This window comes from Trichosurus vulpecula, chromosome 3 (genome assembly GCF_011100635.1).
Source record: "Trichosurus vulpecula isolate mTriVul1 chromosome 3, mTriVul1.pri, whole genome shotgun sequence".
NCBI lineage: Eukaryota > Metazoa > Chordata > Mammalia > Diprotodontia > Phalangeridae > Trichosurus > Trichosurus vulpecula.
This window is the reverse complement of record NC_050575.1, coordinates 377,819,059-377,837,868: the sequence shown is the minus strand read 5'-3', so window position 1 is coordinate 377,837,868 and position 18,810 is coordinate 377,819,059. Positions and strand designations below refer to the sequence as shown.

The window sequence follows — 18,810 nt, the reverse complement described above, 5'->3', positions numbered from 1 at the left end:
AAGCATAAACAATCAAGATCAGAAAGAAGATGGCACAGAACAGGAAATCCTAGAACCTTACCACAGGAATAACCCAGCCAAATTCATGGTTGTTCACACCGATGATGGAAGGGACATGGTAGAACTCTTCTGTAGCCAGCAACTCTTCAGGATGTTTGGGGAAGAATTGCCCATCAACTACACCAGGGATCAACTTGAAATGCTAAAGAAAGAAGCAGAAAAAACAGATAAGTCCATTGTCACAATCTCCTTTCCAAGTATAACTCTCTCGGCATCCTCATTGTTACCATCTAATTTTAAACACTTTTTATCACTTACCTGGACTCTGTGGGGTTTTCTTCTTTTTCAGAAGCAATGAAGGTTAAGTGACTTGCCAAGGGTCACATAGCTAGTGTCTAAGGCCACATTTGAACTCAGGCCCTCCTGACTCTAGGGCCATGCTCCTTCCACTGAGCCACCTAGCAGTGCCCACTTATCTGGACCCTTGAAACAGTCTCCAAACTGGCCTCCCTATTTCCCTCTATAATTTATATCATACACAAACACACACCTTCCTCATGGCACATTTGCTCATGACACTGCACTGCGTTAAAAAAGCCCTGTGGCTCCCCATTGCCCAAAGAAAACCTCCAACAGTTCAGCCTGGCATTCAGAGCCTTCCCTTCTACCGTTCCAGACCTATATCACACTATGTGGACTCTGACCTATACTGTGTACATCATGTTTCACCAACCATGGATTCTTGCCTCTCCACAGTCAAGCACCTTTTCCTACCTGTCTGCTTTGGCTCACTTCACTCCACATGGACAGTTTTTCCCCTCCCTGCTACTTGTGGAAATTCTTCACTGTCTTCAAGAGCCAGTTTAACTGCCATGTCTTCCATATAGCCTTCTCTGCTATGACCAGAAGGGCCCTTCCCTTCCTCAGAGTTCCCAGTGCACATGCTTGTGATACCCCCGTGGACTTAGGCTCCATTACCTGTGTATGGCACAAAGCTCTCTGCCCTTAGGAGAGCTCTTCACAGACCCATCTCTTATCCAAACTTTGTGTCCCCTCAGCCTGGACACAGAAGCTGCTCCAGAAATGCTTCAGAAATGACCAGCAGGAGAGACCTGACCTCAAAGTCAATAGATCTGTATTCTAGCCCTGGCTCAGCCACTAATGGACTTTGTAACTTGAGGCAAATTATGTCTCTTTGGGTTTCAGTGTCCTCCCCTACAAAATGAGGACAGTGGATTAAATTATTGTCAAGAACTTTTTCCTATAAAGCTTCTTAAAGGAGGGCATTGGAATTGGGCTTTAGCAGATGGGAAAGAATTCAAAAGACAAAGGGGGGCTGTGAGAGGCAGCAAGGTGAGGGAGGAAGGAAGACTGAATATAAAACTGGGACACATGGGCTTGAATCCCAGGTCTAATGTTTACTGACTGTGATGCTGGAGAAATGGATAAGTCACCACCTCTAGGCTGCTCAGAGGTTTGTTTTTGTCATTCAGTTGTGTCTGTCTCTTTATGTTCCCATTGCCCATAGCACATCAGTACTGTCCATGGCAGTTTCATGGCAAAGATACTGGAGGGGCTCACCATTTCCTTCTCCAGTAGATTATGGCAAATAGACGTTGCCCAGGGTCACACAGCTAGTAGGTGTCTGAGGCTGGATTGGAAGTCAGGTGTTCCTGACTCCAGGCATAATTCTCTATTCACTGAGACTTCCTCAGAGGTTTGTTCACCCACCTATAAAATGGGAGTGATGACTCTTGTACTCCCTACCTCATGGATTATTATAAGAAAGATATTTCATAAATCAGTGTGATAATAACAAGGGACAACTTTACAGACATAAGACACATCTGAAAAAGGCACAGAGGTAAGAGAATATAGGGAACATTTAGAAGACTGAGGACAGACGAGTTTGGCTGGAGCATGGAGTGCATGCAGGAAGTGATAGGAGATAAGGCAGAAAAGTCATGGAGGCCCCCAAGTGTTCAGTCTCCGAGTTCTGGGCTTGGGTTTGAGTGAAAGTCAGGAATCCTTTCTTCTCCCATCCCCTTGGTGTCTGCATGGCCAAAATGAAACTCAACCACGCAGGTGTGTTGGCAAAGGATATTCCTAAGACTGGAGATTTAGAGCTGGAAGGTACTTTAGAAGAACATCTGGTCCAGCCTCATCATTTTGCAGAAGAAGAAACTGTTGCCAAATCGGGATAAAAACAGAATAGTTTTCAGAATGAAGGAAGGAAAGTCAACATTGCTAATAGAGAGAGTAATTAGATGTAGGGGGAGCTGGTTAGCACAGTGGACAGAGCACAGGACCTGGAGTCAGAAGGACTCACCTTTCTAATTTCAAATCTGGCCTCAGACACTTACTAGCTGTGAGATCCTGGGGAAGTCATTTAACCCTGTTTGTGTCAGTTTCTTAATGAGCAGGAGAAGGAAATGGCAAAGCATTCCAGTATCTTTGCCAAGAAATCTCCAAATGAGGTCATGACTGAAAAACAACTAAACAATTTGATGCAATAGATGTGGCTCTAACTCTTGCTACTAAGTTAGTACAGACAAAGAACTCCATTTCTCTGAGGAAGCACTGTGGTGGGATGAATAAAGATTTTGGTCCTAAGGCCTGGGCTCAGGGATCCATCTCGATACTTTCAAGCTATGTGAAGTTTGGCAAAGTCACTTAACCCTTCTGGGACTCAGTTTCTGCCTTTATAGATATCTGACGAGTAAATGAAACCACAAAGTGTTCTAGGCTCTGAGGATGCAAATATACAAGCAAATAGCTCTCTGATCTCTCACTGCTTCCACTCAATGATTCTAATTCCCAAGTCTGTAGTTTGGGAATAACATCATACTTGTACTACCAATGGTACATGATTTCTGCAAAATTATTGAAATTAGATAATATGCATAAAAATATTTTATGACAGGAATATTTAGATGAGAGTTATGAAATCCAGAGGACAGAGAGAGCCTTCCAACAGCTATGATTCTTTCTTCCAAACATCCATAGGGTGTTCGATCTGGAAGGTGATGAAGAACAGAATATAGGAGCTAGAAGGGACCACCATCACTGCCACCACCTTCATCTTCATCATCATCATCGTCATCATCATCATCAACATCATCATCATTATCATCATCACCACCATAACATTTCTTTACTGCTTATTTTGTTCTACGCACTGTACTAATAAGCGCTTTACAGTTTTATCTCAGTTGTTCCTCACAACAACCCTGGGAGGTAGGTGTTATTATTATCCCTATTTTCTTGATAATGAAACTGAGGCTAACTGGTTAAATGACAGCTACTGTCTGGGGCTAGATTTGAACTCAGGTCAGCTTTCCCAGCACTCTATGCATTGTACCACCTAGCTGCATCCTCCATACCTTGGCTCATAGAATGTTATAGCTGGGGGGAAATCTGGAAAGATAGAATACCAGTAGATGAAGGAATCTGGGAAAAAATAATGTTGGAGCCCAGAATGTTAGAATCAGATTAGAATGGATCCTTCCAGCTCTAAAGCTTCTATTCTATAAACAGAGAATGTGTGAGTGGGAAGAGTTCGATGACTAGAGAATGAAAAAGCTTAGGACCTTAAAACCTGAAATGTTTAGAACATAGAATTTTGGAAGGATTCTTAGGACATAGTATGTCCAGAGTAGAAGGGATGGAACCTTAGCAGACAAAATAAGTTGAGAGCACAGAATGTTGAAGGTATAGAAGAGATCCTAGAAAGCAGAACATCAGTGAGAAGAGACCTTCAGACATAGAATATTGGAGGTGGGAATATCCTTGAAGATCATCTATTTAGTAAGGGGAAACTGAGGCGTAGAGAGGGACATTTCCCAGATCTTCACCTCAATCCCACCTAATGAAGGCTGGGTGTCCAGCCCTCCCCAAGCTGTCTTGGAAGCTCTTCTTGGGACTGGAACCCTTGCTTCTCAGCCTACATACCTTGGTGATGGCCAGCATCTCATCCTCAGACTTGCTCCTCAGGCACTGAACCATGGAGGCAGAATCATGTCTATCGCAAGAAGACAGATTGGCAACAACCTGCAAAGAGGCACCCACAAAGAGTCAATACTGTCAGAGAGGAACCCCTGGCCTGGATCACAACAGAGGGATCCTTTCATACTCCTCAGTAAGCTAGCAAAGGATCATTTCTATAGGTGATGATGCAGTAATGGTGAAAAGGACACCAAGCTGGAATCTGACTGTCTAAAGGGAGTGAGTCCCCCAATCAGGAGCCTGCTCTGTATAGGGCTCAGTGCCAGTCAGTGGGGATAGGGATGGGCAGGGGCAGGTTACAAAGACACAGTCCCTGCTCCCAAAAAGTTTGCCATTTCCTCAGGGAGCAAAGACCTAAATATCCATAAATAACACAGGATGGGGTCTGGTATGTTGAAAGAGGCCTGACTTTGGCCCAGAGAGCTCAGTTCAGGTCCCATCTCAGTCACCAACTCATCGTGTGACCTTGGTCAAGTCACAGAATGACAGAAACAGAGAGGTAGAAGGGACCTCACAGATCATGCCATCCCACCTGTACCTGGGCCCCCTTATGGAATGCTTCCTGCTGTTCTGGGAGTGTCAGGAAATAGAATTCGGAGCTAGAAGGAACTTTACAAACCATCTAATAGAACCGATTTTTACAGAGGAACAAACTGAGGCACCAGGAAGGAAATGCCTGACCTACAATCACAGGCAGAGGAAGAAATAGAGCCAGGAACTGAATTCTCCATGTCTGTGACTCAGTTTGCTCCATTGTAAAATGAAGAGGTTGGACTAGATGGTTTCTACAGTAACTGTCAGCTTGAACACTAAATGACATTTCAGTGTACTTTCTTATAGCCCTGGAGACCTGAAAAGTCAATGGGACACCGGGTCATGGGGTTAGGAGGCCACTACGCCTAAGGAAGGATAAGAGTGATTGCAAAGACCAAAGAACAAGGAACTTACATTTGTAACCATTTCTGATCTGTGGTAAATAAAGCCAGGGAGTGTGGCCACACCGCTCTGCATGATTGCTCTGTGGAACAAGCCTTTGGACATGGGAGAGAGAACCTGCGGGAGCAAAGCACAGCAGAGAGGAGGAGGAAGCAGTCATGAGAAGACCCAGATACTCCTGGCTTAGCAGAGATGGAGAGACTGTGAGTCTGAAAGCCAGGACTGTTACTTACCCTGTCACACCTCTAAGCTAACCATATAGGACAGTCCCAAACAGCAGCCTCACTATGGGACCCTCTCCTTTGCCCCTTTGGTACAACCAACCCTATAGGATAGATAGACAGAAAAGAAGGCTAAGGAACTTTCACCATGGTCCTGGACTATCTGGGTGGTTCAGTGACATGCTATGATAAGATGCCTGTGCTCTGTAACCCAGCAATGCTGTTCCTATGCCCTGCCTCCTTAAAAAGTCACATTGCTTATAGATATGAGAAAGCTCAGGGTTGTTGTTAGGATCAAATAACTTTAAATCTAACAGTTTTTCACACTATATCATGGAAATTTCCAACTTTCCCATCAGCTATTTATTTTTTAACACTGCTCTTCCACTGAAGTCTTCCTCCCATGCCTTATCACAGCCTGGAAGCTATGTCTGTGATGTGCCAGAAGGTCTTTGCCTCTAAGCCCCCTGATGGATTTTATGTGTGTCTTTTGAGGGTCAGCCATACTAAGCTCTCAGAGGCTCACTGATAAAGACTGGGAAAGCAGATCTGCAGCCACAACTAGTCAAGAAGGCCACGTGGGAAGGTGTAGTGAGGCTCTGAACACCATTGGGAAGAGATGAATCTCAATAGTAAAATTGGGGATCCATTGGGCCAGGAATTATTTTATCATTGCCTCATATATCCTTTTGCTCTTATTTGAAGTTGTTAGTAGGCCTCTAAAAATGAATATCTCATCTTTTATCTCCAGTAAATTAAGAGTAAGAAAGGCCTAGATGATTAGTTGGAACTAGGGAAGGGGACTGTAGGAGGATCTCCAGATGAAAGACAAGGACAGGTTCCAGCCTTAGAGAAAGAAGTCAGTAGCCCCAATGCTTCTGAGAGCAGGGAGGATACGGGAAAGAGGAGGAAGAGGAAGAGGAAGAAGAAAACTTAGGTCCATCTAGGAGTGGGGAACTTGTGGCCATGAGGCCACATTTGGCCCTCTAGGTCCCAAAGTGTGGCCTTTGACTGAACCCAAACTTCACTTAAATCCTTAATTATAGGATTTGTTCTGTGAAGCTTGGTTTCAGTCAAAGGGCCTCACTTGAGGACCTAGAAGGCCACATGTACCGTCAGGGACACAGATTCCCCACCCATGGAGAACTTGGGTTTGGATACAAGAGGTCCCCTTCAAGCTAAGGTCATGTATTTACCACCTACATGTGAGGAAACACTGATTCCCCCAGCAGACTGCCCAAAGATGGTCACACAGCCAGGATCTCCTCCAAAGTGGGCAATGTTCTTCTGGATCCACCTCAGGGCAGCCACCTGATCCAGGTAACCCCAGTTGCCAGGTGCATGCTCATCCCCAGTGCTGAAATCCAGATATTAGACAAGGTTGGAGAACTCTGAAGAAGAGCACCAAGTTCATATGATTAAGAGATTTAAAGGCCATCTCATCCACTTGAATGATGTAAGGGATAGACTGCTGGAACAAGACTTGGCAGTACCAGTATTTATCTACCCGCTGCATGACCATGGGCTAGTCACTTAGACCTCTGCCTCAGTTACTTTATCTGTAAAATGAAGATAATAATGGCATATATGGCTCAGAGTTGTTCCAAGGATAAAATGAGACACTATTTATAAAGCACTTTATAAACCTTAAAGGACTATACAAATGCTAGTCCTTGTTGTTCTTCTTTTACAGATGTAAACTGGTGAAACACCTCTTGAATTCTTTTACCTGAAGGACTCCCAGTGCAGGCCTCTTTAGTGGCTCCCTGGGTCTTCCAGGGGCAGCCTCCACCATGCTGTTTTCTTCCCTTCCAGCTTACTCCTTGATATCTTTCACCTCACCACCAGATGCCTTGTACCCACTCTCCCTTACCATTCCTTATTTTTAGGTCTCCTTTTTGTTTTGTCTTCCTCTATTAGAATGTCAAGTCAAGTCAAGAAACATTTACTGGGCAACTACTACATGCCAGGAACTACATCAAGCTCTGGGTATACAAGGAAAGGTAAACATAGTCCCTGCCCCCAAGAAGTTTACGCTTTAATGGAGGAGACAACATGCAAACAGCTGTGACCTAAACCAGATCTATACAGGATAGATTGGAGATGGTTATGGAGGGAAGGCCCTGGCAGTTAGGGAGACAGAGAGAGGTTTCTTGCAGAAGGTAGGATTACCACTGAGTCCTGAAGCCAGCCAAAAGGAGGAGTGAAAAGGAACAGATTCAATGAAGTATCTTATTCAAGGATCAGGAAGTTGGCAGAGAATTTGAAGGAGCCTGAGAAGACAAGAGACCTAGGAGGAGGCCAGGCTCATCTCCATGAACTCTGCAATCCAGCAACTTTGTATGCCTTGTTCTCCTCAAACACAACTCTCTGCCCCCCAAGTCCAACTTTCCCTGGCTATACCTATGACTGGAATTGCTTGAAGGAATCTGAGACAGCTCTGATCCCACCTTCTTCAAAAGATCTCACTTTGCATCTTTCCCCTCCCCCCATACAACCTTTGCTGCCAGGGCCTTCCAGAGAAAGGAACCCAGTTTGACACTTTATAGGAAATTGGTACTGGGGAATCTTAGAGAAACATGAGGTTCATTACCATGTGGTGTACCAAGCAAGCAAAAATAAAAGCAATACATACACACACACAGTATGACAACCTGCATTGACAGACAGAGATTCAGGGCACTCACATGAGGGAGACTTGTACAGTAGCAAGATCATGGTGGGAGTACACACTCAGAGTGGGATCTGAGCAGGTCAGTCTTAGCCCTTAAAAGAAGGTTTGGTTAGGACAATCAGCACCACATGTGAGAGAAGGCATTCTTAATCAGACCCAGGTATGGTGGGGAACTTCCCCAAGATCCTTTACTGATGCAGGACTCAGGGACTCCAAGAGCAGGTGTCGGCACACACCCATGCAGTCAGCTGGGAGTCCATTCAGGAGCTGAGGTTACTCATGGGATAAGAATAAATCAGGACATGTGAAAGTATTGTCTGTCTGCTATGGTTTAAATGTTTTATGGTCCTTAGGACCACTTACCCTGTGACTCCAGGTTGGAGTCCAATCACTTATAACAACAACATGACAGATGTACTTCAAAAATCACAAATGTCACAGCTTCCCTCTGAGCTTACTTCTTTTTTACAGTGTAGATATTTTTAATCTACATGCTGTTTATAAGTTGTCTCCCATTAGAATTGAGCTCCCTGAGGGTAGAAATTGACTTTCCTTTGTGTACCAAGCACTTGTTGCTGTGATTCGCATATAATAAGTGCTTAAAAGATGTTTGTTAACTGACTAATTGACTGAATAAGGGGGTGATGGTCTGACCAGTGCTGTAGGAAGATAACTGACAGTTGAGTGGGGGATGAATTGTTGTAGGGAGGGAAGAGGCAAGGGAGTCAATCAAGCAGGCATTATTAGTCCAAGTGTAATGTGGTAAGAGCCTGCACTAACATGGTGGTACTGCCAGAGGAGAGACGTGGGCGTGTACGAGAGATGCAGCAAAGGTAGATTCCCTAAGACTTGGCAACAGATTGGGCATTGCGGTAAAGAGAGTGAGTAATGGACCATGGCACCTAGATCACAAGGCCAGGTGATGGGGAGGATGATGGTGCCTTTAACAAATAATAGGGACATTGTAAAGAAGAGGGGGTTTGGCAGGAAAGAGAAAGAGTTCATTTTGGAAATGTTGAGTTTATAATGGGACATAAATTTTGAGATAGTTGGAGATGGGATACTGTAGGTCTGCTCCGGAGATTGGAAGCCAGACTGAAGAGAGTAAAGAGAGTAAGAAAAAAGAAAAAAAAGCTGTCTAGGCATAAAAGGGAAGGGATGTACGAGATGATAACTACTGGGGATGGATAGATGGATGGATGGAGAGATGGAGGGATGGAAGGAGGGAGGGAGGGAGGGACCAGTAATGTTTTTTAAGGTCAGAGGAGAGACACGGGCAAATTTCTAGATAGTAGGGAAGCAGTAGACAGTGGGGAGGGGAAGATAGGGGAGAGAGAGAGAGGGAGGGTGGGAGAAAGAGAGGAAGGGTGGGGGAGAGAGACAGAGAGAGAGAGAGAAAGAGAGAGAGAGAGAGAGAGAGAGAGAGAGAGAGAGAGAGAGATTAAAGAATAGTGAAAATACGAATGATAGAAAGGGCAATCTTCAGTGAAAAAACTGGAAAGAATGGGATCATTTGTGTGTGTAGAAAGCACACCCTTAGTGAAAAAAAGATCCTCTTCCTCGTTGAAGACAGAGGTAAAGGAGGAGAGAGTAACAGAAGGCATCTGATAAATGTGGGATAAGGAGGGAGCTCAGTGGATGGCCTCATTTTTTCCAGGAAAATATAAAGCAAGATTCTTAGTTGAGATGGTGAGGAGAAGAGGAGCCATGAGAAGTTGGAGGAGAGATGCAAAGGTTTAGAAAAGCCACTCTTGGTGAGTGAGATAGTGAATTGATTATGGACGTGCAGAAAGATTGCCTTGCCACAGTAAGGACCCAGTTAAGATTATGGAACATTAATCTCGATGGACCCAGGCAACACAATTTCATGATTTTCTCTAGTTTCTTTCAGCTGTATTCACAGAAGAGCAAAAGGAGTGGAAGACAGGAATAAGCCAAGTCTGAGTTTTGGCAGAGAATGATTTGTCATAGGATAAGGGGTCAATGTCGAGATGAAGTGGTTCACTAAGGGGTTAAGATGTAGAAGGGAAGAGAGTATAACCAGGCAGGGCGATGGCCTGGAAAAGAACTGAGGAGTGGGGGGATTGAAGGTCAAGGTGAGGATGAAGAACAGGGTTAGGGGTTATAAGGCAGAGAGTCTAGTGGAATGATAAGAGATTGTAACTAAATAGAGGAGTTTCAGCGTTAATGAACATAGAAATGGAGCACTCATGAGTCAGGGTAAAATCAAAGGTGTTATGATCTCTATATAGCTGAGAAGGAGTGGAGGATAGGTTATGAGAAATTAATGCATTGAAGAACTAGGAGAGAGAGAATGTTTAAGAGAATATCAAGATGAATGTTGAAGTCTCCCAGTATGAAGTTAGGAGTTTGGAGAGAGAGAAGGACTGTAAAGAAGGCTGAACTCATTGAGAAAGGAAGGAGAGTGTCCTAGAAGGTGGTAAATAACAGTTACTAGAAACTCGATTGGGTGATAAATATGGATTGAATGATCCTGAATGGAGGAGAAGTTGCTCAGTGATTATGGTAGAGATAGCGTATGAAAGTGGTAGTGGGAAACAAGGACTGTTTCTCTTCCCTGGGAGGGAGGCATGAGTTAAAATGCAAGTAGTGCTGGAAAAGGTCACCAGGTAGGCTGTGTGATCAGAAAAAGTCAGGGTTGAGTGACTAAAACTACAGAGAAGGGATAAGAAAGGATAGGGGCAAAGAAGAAAACATGTTTCTTAGTTATGGAGCAGGCATTCCAGAGAGCACAGTGAAAGGGGTAGGTAGCTTTAAATAAGACATTACATAAAATTGGTACTTGGAAAGCTAACAGAATCATGAGATTTATAACTATGCAGTACAGCAAGCCAGGGTTAGGTTAACACAGTAGGACCATCTTGTTTTCTTGCTCTGTAATCCCTTCACTTAGTACAATGCCTGGTGCTTAATAAATGGTTTATCTACCTGCCTATCTTTCAACTAGTCTATCCACCCCTCCATCCATTTGTTTATCTATCTATCCAACCATCCATCCATGTGTCTATCATCTCTCTCTCTGTCTCTCTCTGTCTCTGTCTCTCTGTCTGTCTCTTTCCCTCCCTCTCTATCTATCTATCTATCTATCTATCTATCTGATTATCTATAATGTGAGGCCAAGAGAGAAGTGAATTTATTAGACATGAGAAACAGGGCCATAATATGAAATTGGTTCCTTTGGTCACAAATCTAGTGATTTTTCTACTACATCATGATTAGCTTGTGAGCAAGTCAAGAGATATGTCATCAAGTCAGGAATTTATGTTTATCATCATTCAACCATACAGAGATCTAGGAATTCATCAGGGAAAGATACTTATACTCACATTTTACTGGGGTTAAATCTCACCTGAAGAACCCAGGGACACCCAGCCTGTACTGGATGGTGACCACTACCACATTCTGGGAGGCAGACAGCACAGAACCATCATATATGGAAGCACCGCCAAAAACTAGAGCACCACCATGGATCCACACCATCACCTGCATGAATCAGACACAGTTTTCCTTAAAAGAATAAATCCCACCAATCACAGCTCTGTTGCTCCCTTGTGCAACAGGAAAATACTGTATCCTGTTATCTTGTGACTTAGGATACAGTAGCTCTAGATATGAGTGAATTCATTTATCGTGAGTGACCAGATATACATCAGAGCTCCTCTCAGGTAAGAGCCCACTTGACTTGACTCAGAGGCAGGTCAGATCCTCTTGGAACCTTTGTGGCAGAATCAGCTCCCTGAGGTCCTCCTATTGCCAAAGATACACATGGAGCAAAACAGTCTCTTCTAAAGATCCATGTTCCCCCCAGAACAGGGGAAAGGCAGTAGGAGTCCATTCTAAGGGACACAGACACAACCAGGCAATAGAGAATGCAAAGGGGGCAATAAGCTCTCTGTGTCACATCATCTTGTGGGTGTTTCAACAGTGGCCCAAAGAACTTTCTTTGTAACAGTAACTGCTCTCTCAAAGCCAAGGTAAAAAGCTGTAATAGACTACTAGCACTAGGCTATGCCTTCCATTGGTTCTTTTGTAAATTATTTTATTTTTAATTTATGGAATAAAACAAACATTTCTATCACATAATATCATAGAAAAGTTGATTTCACATGAAACTGCAAATCTGCTATGTACAACTAGCTATTCCTTTTAAATATACAACCAAAGTAAATTCTTTCTTTTTTTTTTTTGGTTCTTGCAGGTTATTCACATTATAGGGAGAAATTTCAACTTATTAAAACCCATCTTTAAAAGACTTTACCCCATCTCCAGCCCATAAGCCTGTGTTTAATTCTTCCCATTGTATTTGCATTGTGGAGATGGGGTGGGGCAGGGAGGGATGTCATTTCAGCCTTATATCGCTGACACCAAATAGGATTCACCAAATGGAGCATAGGAGACCACAGTATTTTTCAGCCGAGGCTAAAATGGGGCAGGGGGGGGGGGGGGTGGGAGAAACACCATCAGAAAATCAGAACCAGTAATAGTTAAAAATCAAAGTGTTTTCATAAAACCACGAAGTTGTTATTATTGAGTTGTTTCCTACTCTTTGTGACCTCGTATGGGGGTTTTGTAGTAAAGCTACTGGAGTGCTTTGCCACTTGCTTCTCCAGTGGATTAAGGCAATCAGAGGTTAAGTGATTTGCCCAGGCTGACAGGGCTAATGAACGTCTTAGGCCAGATCTGAACTCAGGCCTTCCTGACTCCAGGCCACTGCTCTATGCACTGAGATGGTGTGGATAGAGCAAAATTCTGGGCATTAAATGCTGGGTAAGGAACAGACTTCATAATCTCTATATCTAAAATTACAAGAGAGGGACCTCCTGTTATTGCTCAGATTACACCACGGTGTTTTAAAAGTATGGTACTCTTTGTGAAGGGTTTGGGATACTGCACGCCTAGCTGCTGCAGAGAGCTGAAGGGGCTTTGTTCACATGAGAAGATTCTTTCCCTTTTATGAAATGTAGGTAGTGATTGGTGGGAATTCTACTGGCATGTTTGGGTATCAGGAAGTAGACAGATTGCTGCTATGTGAGCAAATGCAATGGATCAAGTGCTGGGCACTGAGAAAAGCCAGAGCATGGACTGACTATGGTGAAGGCACATTTTGCTATGAATAACTGGGTGCATGGAGACAATAGGGAGCCCTTCATACAAGGGGACTTGCCTTGAACCTCCTTCCCTTGTGGGATCATCTTAGTGGGTGTGACTGTGTACCCAGAATTCTGTCTCAGGCAGGATCGTTGGATCATAGGTTTAGAGTTGAAAGGGATTTTAGAGACTGCCTAGTACAAAAGCCCCGTCTGACAGATGAAGAAACTGAGGTGCATGGAAGTTCAGTGACTTGTAAAAGGTCATACAATCAGTAAGAGGCAGAGGTGAGCTTTGCCCTCAGGAATTCTCACTCCAATCCTATGCTGTCTTCCCTACACTCTGTGGTTTGGTTACTACCTCAGGCACCTTCCCTCCCACCCACCATTCAAACCACAAGCCCTAAGGGGACAAACAATGAAGAAAACTGTAAGATCAAATTCTTACTGTTATAGCTGGGCTGAACCTTGGCCTGCTGACCTTTGCCTGAACAAGATCAATTTCTCTTGGACAAAAATTCTCTGCCCCATGGAAGCAGACAACCTCTCATCTACCCCAGCTCATTCCTTTGTTCCAGGTGCCCCTTAGTCTCCTGGAAACAGTTGAAATTCATTCCTTGTCTCCCTTTGCAGGGCGAGCATAGGTGGCATTTCCTCCAGTTTTCTCATCCTCCAAGACATTCCAACCTCCAAACTCCTTTTATGAAAACAATTCTGATAATCCTATATTTAGGAACTTGCTCAGGCTTTGTGATATATTCATTCATTCAATAAATTTACTGAGCACCTACTATGTGCAAGACTCTGTGATGGATATTTTGAATAAGACTAGGAACCTGCTCTCAAAGTACTTTCATTAGACCAGAAGACAATCTAAAAACTATAAATCTATAATCATAATTCTAATAAAACTATAAATAAACTATGGATCTAAAAACTATAATACAGAGTGATATAGTCTATACTATGGCATCTGTATGGCATAGAGGATAGAGGGCTGGGCTTGGTGTCAGGAAGACTCATCTTTCTGATTTCAAATATAGCATCAGACGCTTATGAGCTGTGTGACTGTGGGCAAGTCACTTGAACCTGCTTACCTCAGTTTCCTCATCTGTGAAATGAGCTAGAGAAGCACGTAGCAAACTATTCCAATATCTTTGCCAAGAAAACCCAGATGGGCTCGTGAAAAATCCAACATAGCTGAATAATGACTGAACAACAACACAGTCTGAACTAAGTATCACAAGATATAATAAGTGCTATAAGGGAGATCCAAAATAAAGGTTAAGGGAGCTCAGAGGAAAGAGAAAACACCTCTCTTTGTATCCTCAGCACTAAGGAAAGGGCTTCCAGGCTTGTAGAAATGGTGGTTGAGTTGAATGTTGGTTTCTTGAAGTTCAGAGAAGGCTTCATGGGCAGATGACATTTCAGCAGTTTGGTTCACATATCACTATCATGGTGTAGATGATAGAGGGTTAGCCTTGGAGTGAGAAGGACTGAGTTCAAGTCCTGCCTTGGACACATAGGAGATATGTGACCACAAAGAAATTCCTTAGCATCTCAGTACACAAGACAAGCCAAGACTCTAAGTTACAAAAGAGATGTCTGTATTCATCCACAGAGGTAGTTTCCACACAGGATGATAGCTGTGGACAGGATCAAGAAGTATTTGGAAAGTCATACTTTATCAATGCTTTCCTTTGTTTCTTTAGCAATAATAACCTGTAGCAGAAACTGATACCATTCCAGATCATAGAACCAACTCCCTGAAGTTATTTCAGTCATTTTCAGTAATGTCCAACTCTCCATGACCCCATTTGGGGTCTTCTTGGCAGAGACACAGGAGTGGTTTGCCATTTCCTTTCCCAGCTTCTTTTAGAGATAAGGAAACTGGGGCAGACAGGTGAAGTGACTTCAAGGTCACACAGATAGTAAATGTCTGAGGCCAGATTTGAACTCAGGAAAATGAGACTTCCTGACACCAGGCCTAGTAGTCTATCTACTGTGCCACCTAGATGCCTTGAAGGTATAAGGAGGCAGATTTCAGCCTCATGGGAGGAAACATTTGCTAACAATGTGAGTTGTTCTCCAAGAGTAGAGTGGATTGCCTTAAGAAGTAGTGATCTTAGACACAGAGCCAAGATGGCCATGTGAAAGCAGCATCTTACTGGAGCTCTCTCACATATTCTGTCAGATACCTCAAAAAAAGTGAATCTGAGCAGATTTTAGAGAGTTAGAAGCCACTAATAGACTGAATAGGGCAGGAGCATTGGGTGCAGTACAGTAACAGACCACACCAGAACAAGAGCAGTAGAGGAACCCAGACATTCAGCCTGTGTGGTAAAGTGCTGGGTGGGTGAAACCCTAGAGTAGGAGCTGGCCCAGGGCAGAAGTACCAGCTATGGCAGTGATCCCCAGATCTCTCAGCCCAGGACAGCAGTCTTTTGGAGCTACTAGAGGCAACATATTGAGCCTGTGGCTGTAGGAGCAGCTACCTCTGAGGCCTCCAGGCCACAATCTAAAAGTTTAAACTTGCCTTCTTGAACTTCTAGGAGCCATGATGACCAGATAAAATGGCTCTCCCTCCCTTCCTCACCTAGATAATACTACCTCTGGGGGAAACCCTGAAATAGAGGAGCCAAAAGTGGGGCTTCAGCAGCTGTGTATCTCGGGAAGCTGGGGAGTCCCCCTCTTGTGGTGGCAGAAGGAGATTAGTGCAAGAACAGAGGTGTGCCAGCAGGCCCCACCTTAGCCAAACAGAGGGAGTTTCTGAGCTCAGGGGGGTGGAACCAGCAATTGTCAACACCAAGACTGCAGATGTGACTTTGCAAAGCTGGGGAAAGGGACAGACACCAGCTCAGACAACTAGTAAGACCACCTAAGCTATAGGGCAGGCCTAAAAGAAAGGAGACTTCCAGCAGCCAGACTACCCCTCCCCCATACTTCATGATACTAGAGGCCACAACACACAAAGCCAGTGAGCTCCAGAAGCAGAGATCCACTTTAGAAATGGGGGGGTGGGGACAGGGGGGGAAACAAACACCATGAAAAAACAAACCAGAAGACAAAAGGCTAATGATCTCTGTTATGGAGATAGGGAAGATCAAAATACCCATTCAGAAGAGGACAGTATTGACACTATACCCACATCCGAAACCTCAAAAGGGAATGTGAGCTTTTCTCCAGCCCAAAAAGCATTCCTGGAAGAGCTCAAAGAGGATTTTAAAAACCAAATTAGAGAGGTAAAAGAAGAGAACAAATCTTCAAAAAGCAAAATTGGTGAAATCGTTAAGGAGGTTCAGAATATATTTTAAAATCCTCCTTGAATCCAATTGGGAAATGGCTAAAGAAATTGTGCTACATGAATGTAATGGAATACTATTGTGCTACAAGAAATGAGGAGCAGACTGACTTCATTATAACCTGGAATGACTTGGATGAACTGATGCCGAGTGAGGGTAGCAGAACCAGGAGATCATTATACACCATTACAGACACATAGTATCTGTAAGGACTAACTTTGATAGACTTGACTCCTCTCATCAATGCAAGGTTCAAACACAGTTCCAAAAGACTCATAATGGAAAAAGCTATGCATATCCAAAGAAAGAATTATGGAGTCTGAATGCAGATTAAGGAAAACTTTTCTCTCTCCCCACCCCCTCCCCTTTTTTGGTTTTGTTTCTCCTTTCTCATGATTCATTCCATTGGTCACAATTCTTCATTACAACTGGACTATTATGTAAATAAGTTCAATGTGAAGATTATGTAGAACCTACATTGGACTACATGCAGTCTTGGGGGGTCGGGGGGAGGAGTGAGAGGGAAAGAAAATTTGGCACCCAAAAACTTGTGGAACTGAGTTTTTAAACTAAAAATAAAAAACTAGTTTAAAAAAAAAGGTAAGAAAAAAAAAGTAGTGAGTTCCCTCGCCTGGAAAACTTCAGGAAAGGCTAGATGACTAGTCAGAGATATTTAGAGACAGTGACTGTTCTCATGGTGGTGGGAAGAGGTGACCTCCAAGGTCCCACCCAGTTCTGATGCTCTGGGATTCTCATCCTCTGCTGTGGATGGTACAGAGCTCTGGCTTACCGGCAATCTGTCCCCCTCCTTTGCATGGACAGGAACATAGATGTTGAGGTACAAACAGTCTTCAGAAACGGCAGTAGTAGGGACGTTTACTTTCATGACCATGGCCATTCTTTTTAGTGCAGTGACATCATGCAAACACCTAGAAAACACAAGAGACGACCGATTTGAATAGAATCATATGAGAATAATAATAATTATAATTGGGTGCTTTGAGGTTTGCAAAGCACTTTACAAACATGACCTCATTGGACTTTCACAATACCCTTGAGAGGTAGGTGCTATTAATACCCCTACTTTTTTTTGGAGGGGGGAGGTGAAGCAATCAGGTTTAAGTGACTTGTGCAGGGTCAAACAGCTAGTAAGTATAAAGTGTCTGAGGCCAGATTTGAAATCAGGTCTTCCTGATTCCAGGGTCGGTGATCTATTCAGCGTGCCACCTCATTGCCCCATATTATCCATATTTTGCAGATGAGGAAACTGAGGCAGGCAGAGCTGCAGTGACTTGCAATATTTCACCACTTCCAATAGAGCCTTTTTTCTTGTTCATCTTTTATTGAAATGTTTGGGTTTGTTGACAATTGTTAAGTTGGAAACAAAGTATTTTTAAACTTAGAAAAACGTGGAAACCAGAGGCACAGCCAATATGGGAGTGAAAATGGGGAGATGCCTGAGCTCTTTCAAATTCTTTCAGACTCCTCTTAGAAAGTGAACCTGAACAGTTTTGAGAGAGGTAGAATCCACGAGGGGACAGAGGGTGGCAGATTTCTAAGGCAGGAAAGTCCAGAAAGAGAGGGATCTGTTGTACCTGTCTGGGAGAGCACTGGGCACACGGAAACCACCCTGAACCATACCAGGGCACCATACTGGATTGAGGATAGGCCCAGCCTGCCAGCTGCGGTGGTGATCGCTAGGCCTCTAAGCACAGGACAGGAGTCTGCCCAGGCCTCTCAGCACAGGACGGGACTGTGTTGGAGCAAGGTGAGACAGAAGCACAGAGCCTGCAACAGCAGCAGCAGCAGCTTCTCCTGGAGCCATCAGCCCACAGTCTAAAAGTTTGAAAGTCACCTTCTTGAACTTCTGGGAGCCATGATGACCCAGTAAACTCTAACAACTCTAGTCCTTCCCTTGAATAACCCAGAGAATACTGCCCTAAGAGAAACCCCGGAATAGAGGAGCCAGAAGAGGGAGTTCAGTAATTTTTTAGCTCAGGAAGCTAAGAAGAGCATTTCTTGTGGTGATGGAAGGAGAGCAGTGCAGGAAGAGAGGCATCCCAGCAAGCCCCACCTTAGCAGACCAGCAGGAGTTCCTGAGCTCCAGGGGGATAGAGCCAGCAAGCACCATCACTAGGACCCCAGGTGTGCCTTTTCACAGCCAGGGGAATTGGCAGACAACAATGCAGACCTACAACTTCGGGAAAGAGGCAACTCCCAGCAACCAGACCACCCATCCCCCATACCTCACCCTGTGATGCCCAGGGGAAACTCAGAAAGACTTCACTGGGCCTCAATACTTAGAGCTCACCAGCCAACTTCAGCTCAGCATCAGAGGAGCTGCAGCAATATATAGCTTCTACCTAACAAAACCAGAGGCCACAGTACACAAAGCCAGTAACCAGGGACCTAGCTCTCAACACAAAAAGTGTGGGACAGAGCCCCCTGAGCCCCAGAAGCAGCGATCCACTTAAAAGCCAAGAAAAAAGCAACTACCATGAACAAGCAAGCTAGAAAAGTAAAAAAAAAAAGCCATTGAATCATATGGGGAAAGAGATGGTTGT

General features: G+C 44.0%; 1 protein-coding gene across 1 annotated transcript in view; it reads right to left on the bottom strand.

Annotated features, from left to right (window-relative positions):
* The window catches only part of LOC118840807 (cocaine esterase-like), a 38,072-nt gene that overhangs the window by 8,743 nt on the left and 10,519 nt on the right, over positions 1 to 18,810 (bottom strand). Inside the window, exons 3-8 of the mRNA XM_036748159.1 lie at positions 17,037 to 17,175; positions 11,207 to 11,340; positions 6,366 to 6,519; positions 4,954 to 5,058; positions 3,952 to 4,050; positions 62 to 202 (exon numbers count right to left, since the gene is read on the bottom strand). Coding sequence (XP_036604054.1) covers positions 62 to 202; positions 3,952 to 4,050; positions 4,954 to 5,058; positions 6,366 to 6,519; positions 11,207 to 11,340; positions 17,037 to 17,175 — 772 coding nt within the window. The remainder of the gene's footprint in view (positions 1 to 61; positions 203 to 3,951; positions 4,051 to 4,953; positions 5,059 to 6,365; positions 6,520 to 11,206; positions 11,341 to 17,036; positions 17,176 to 18,810) is intronic.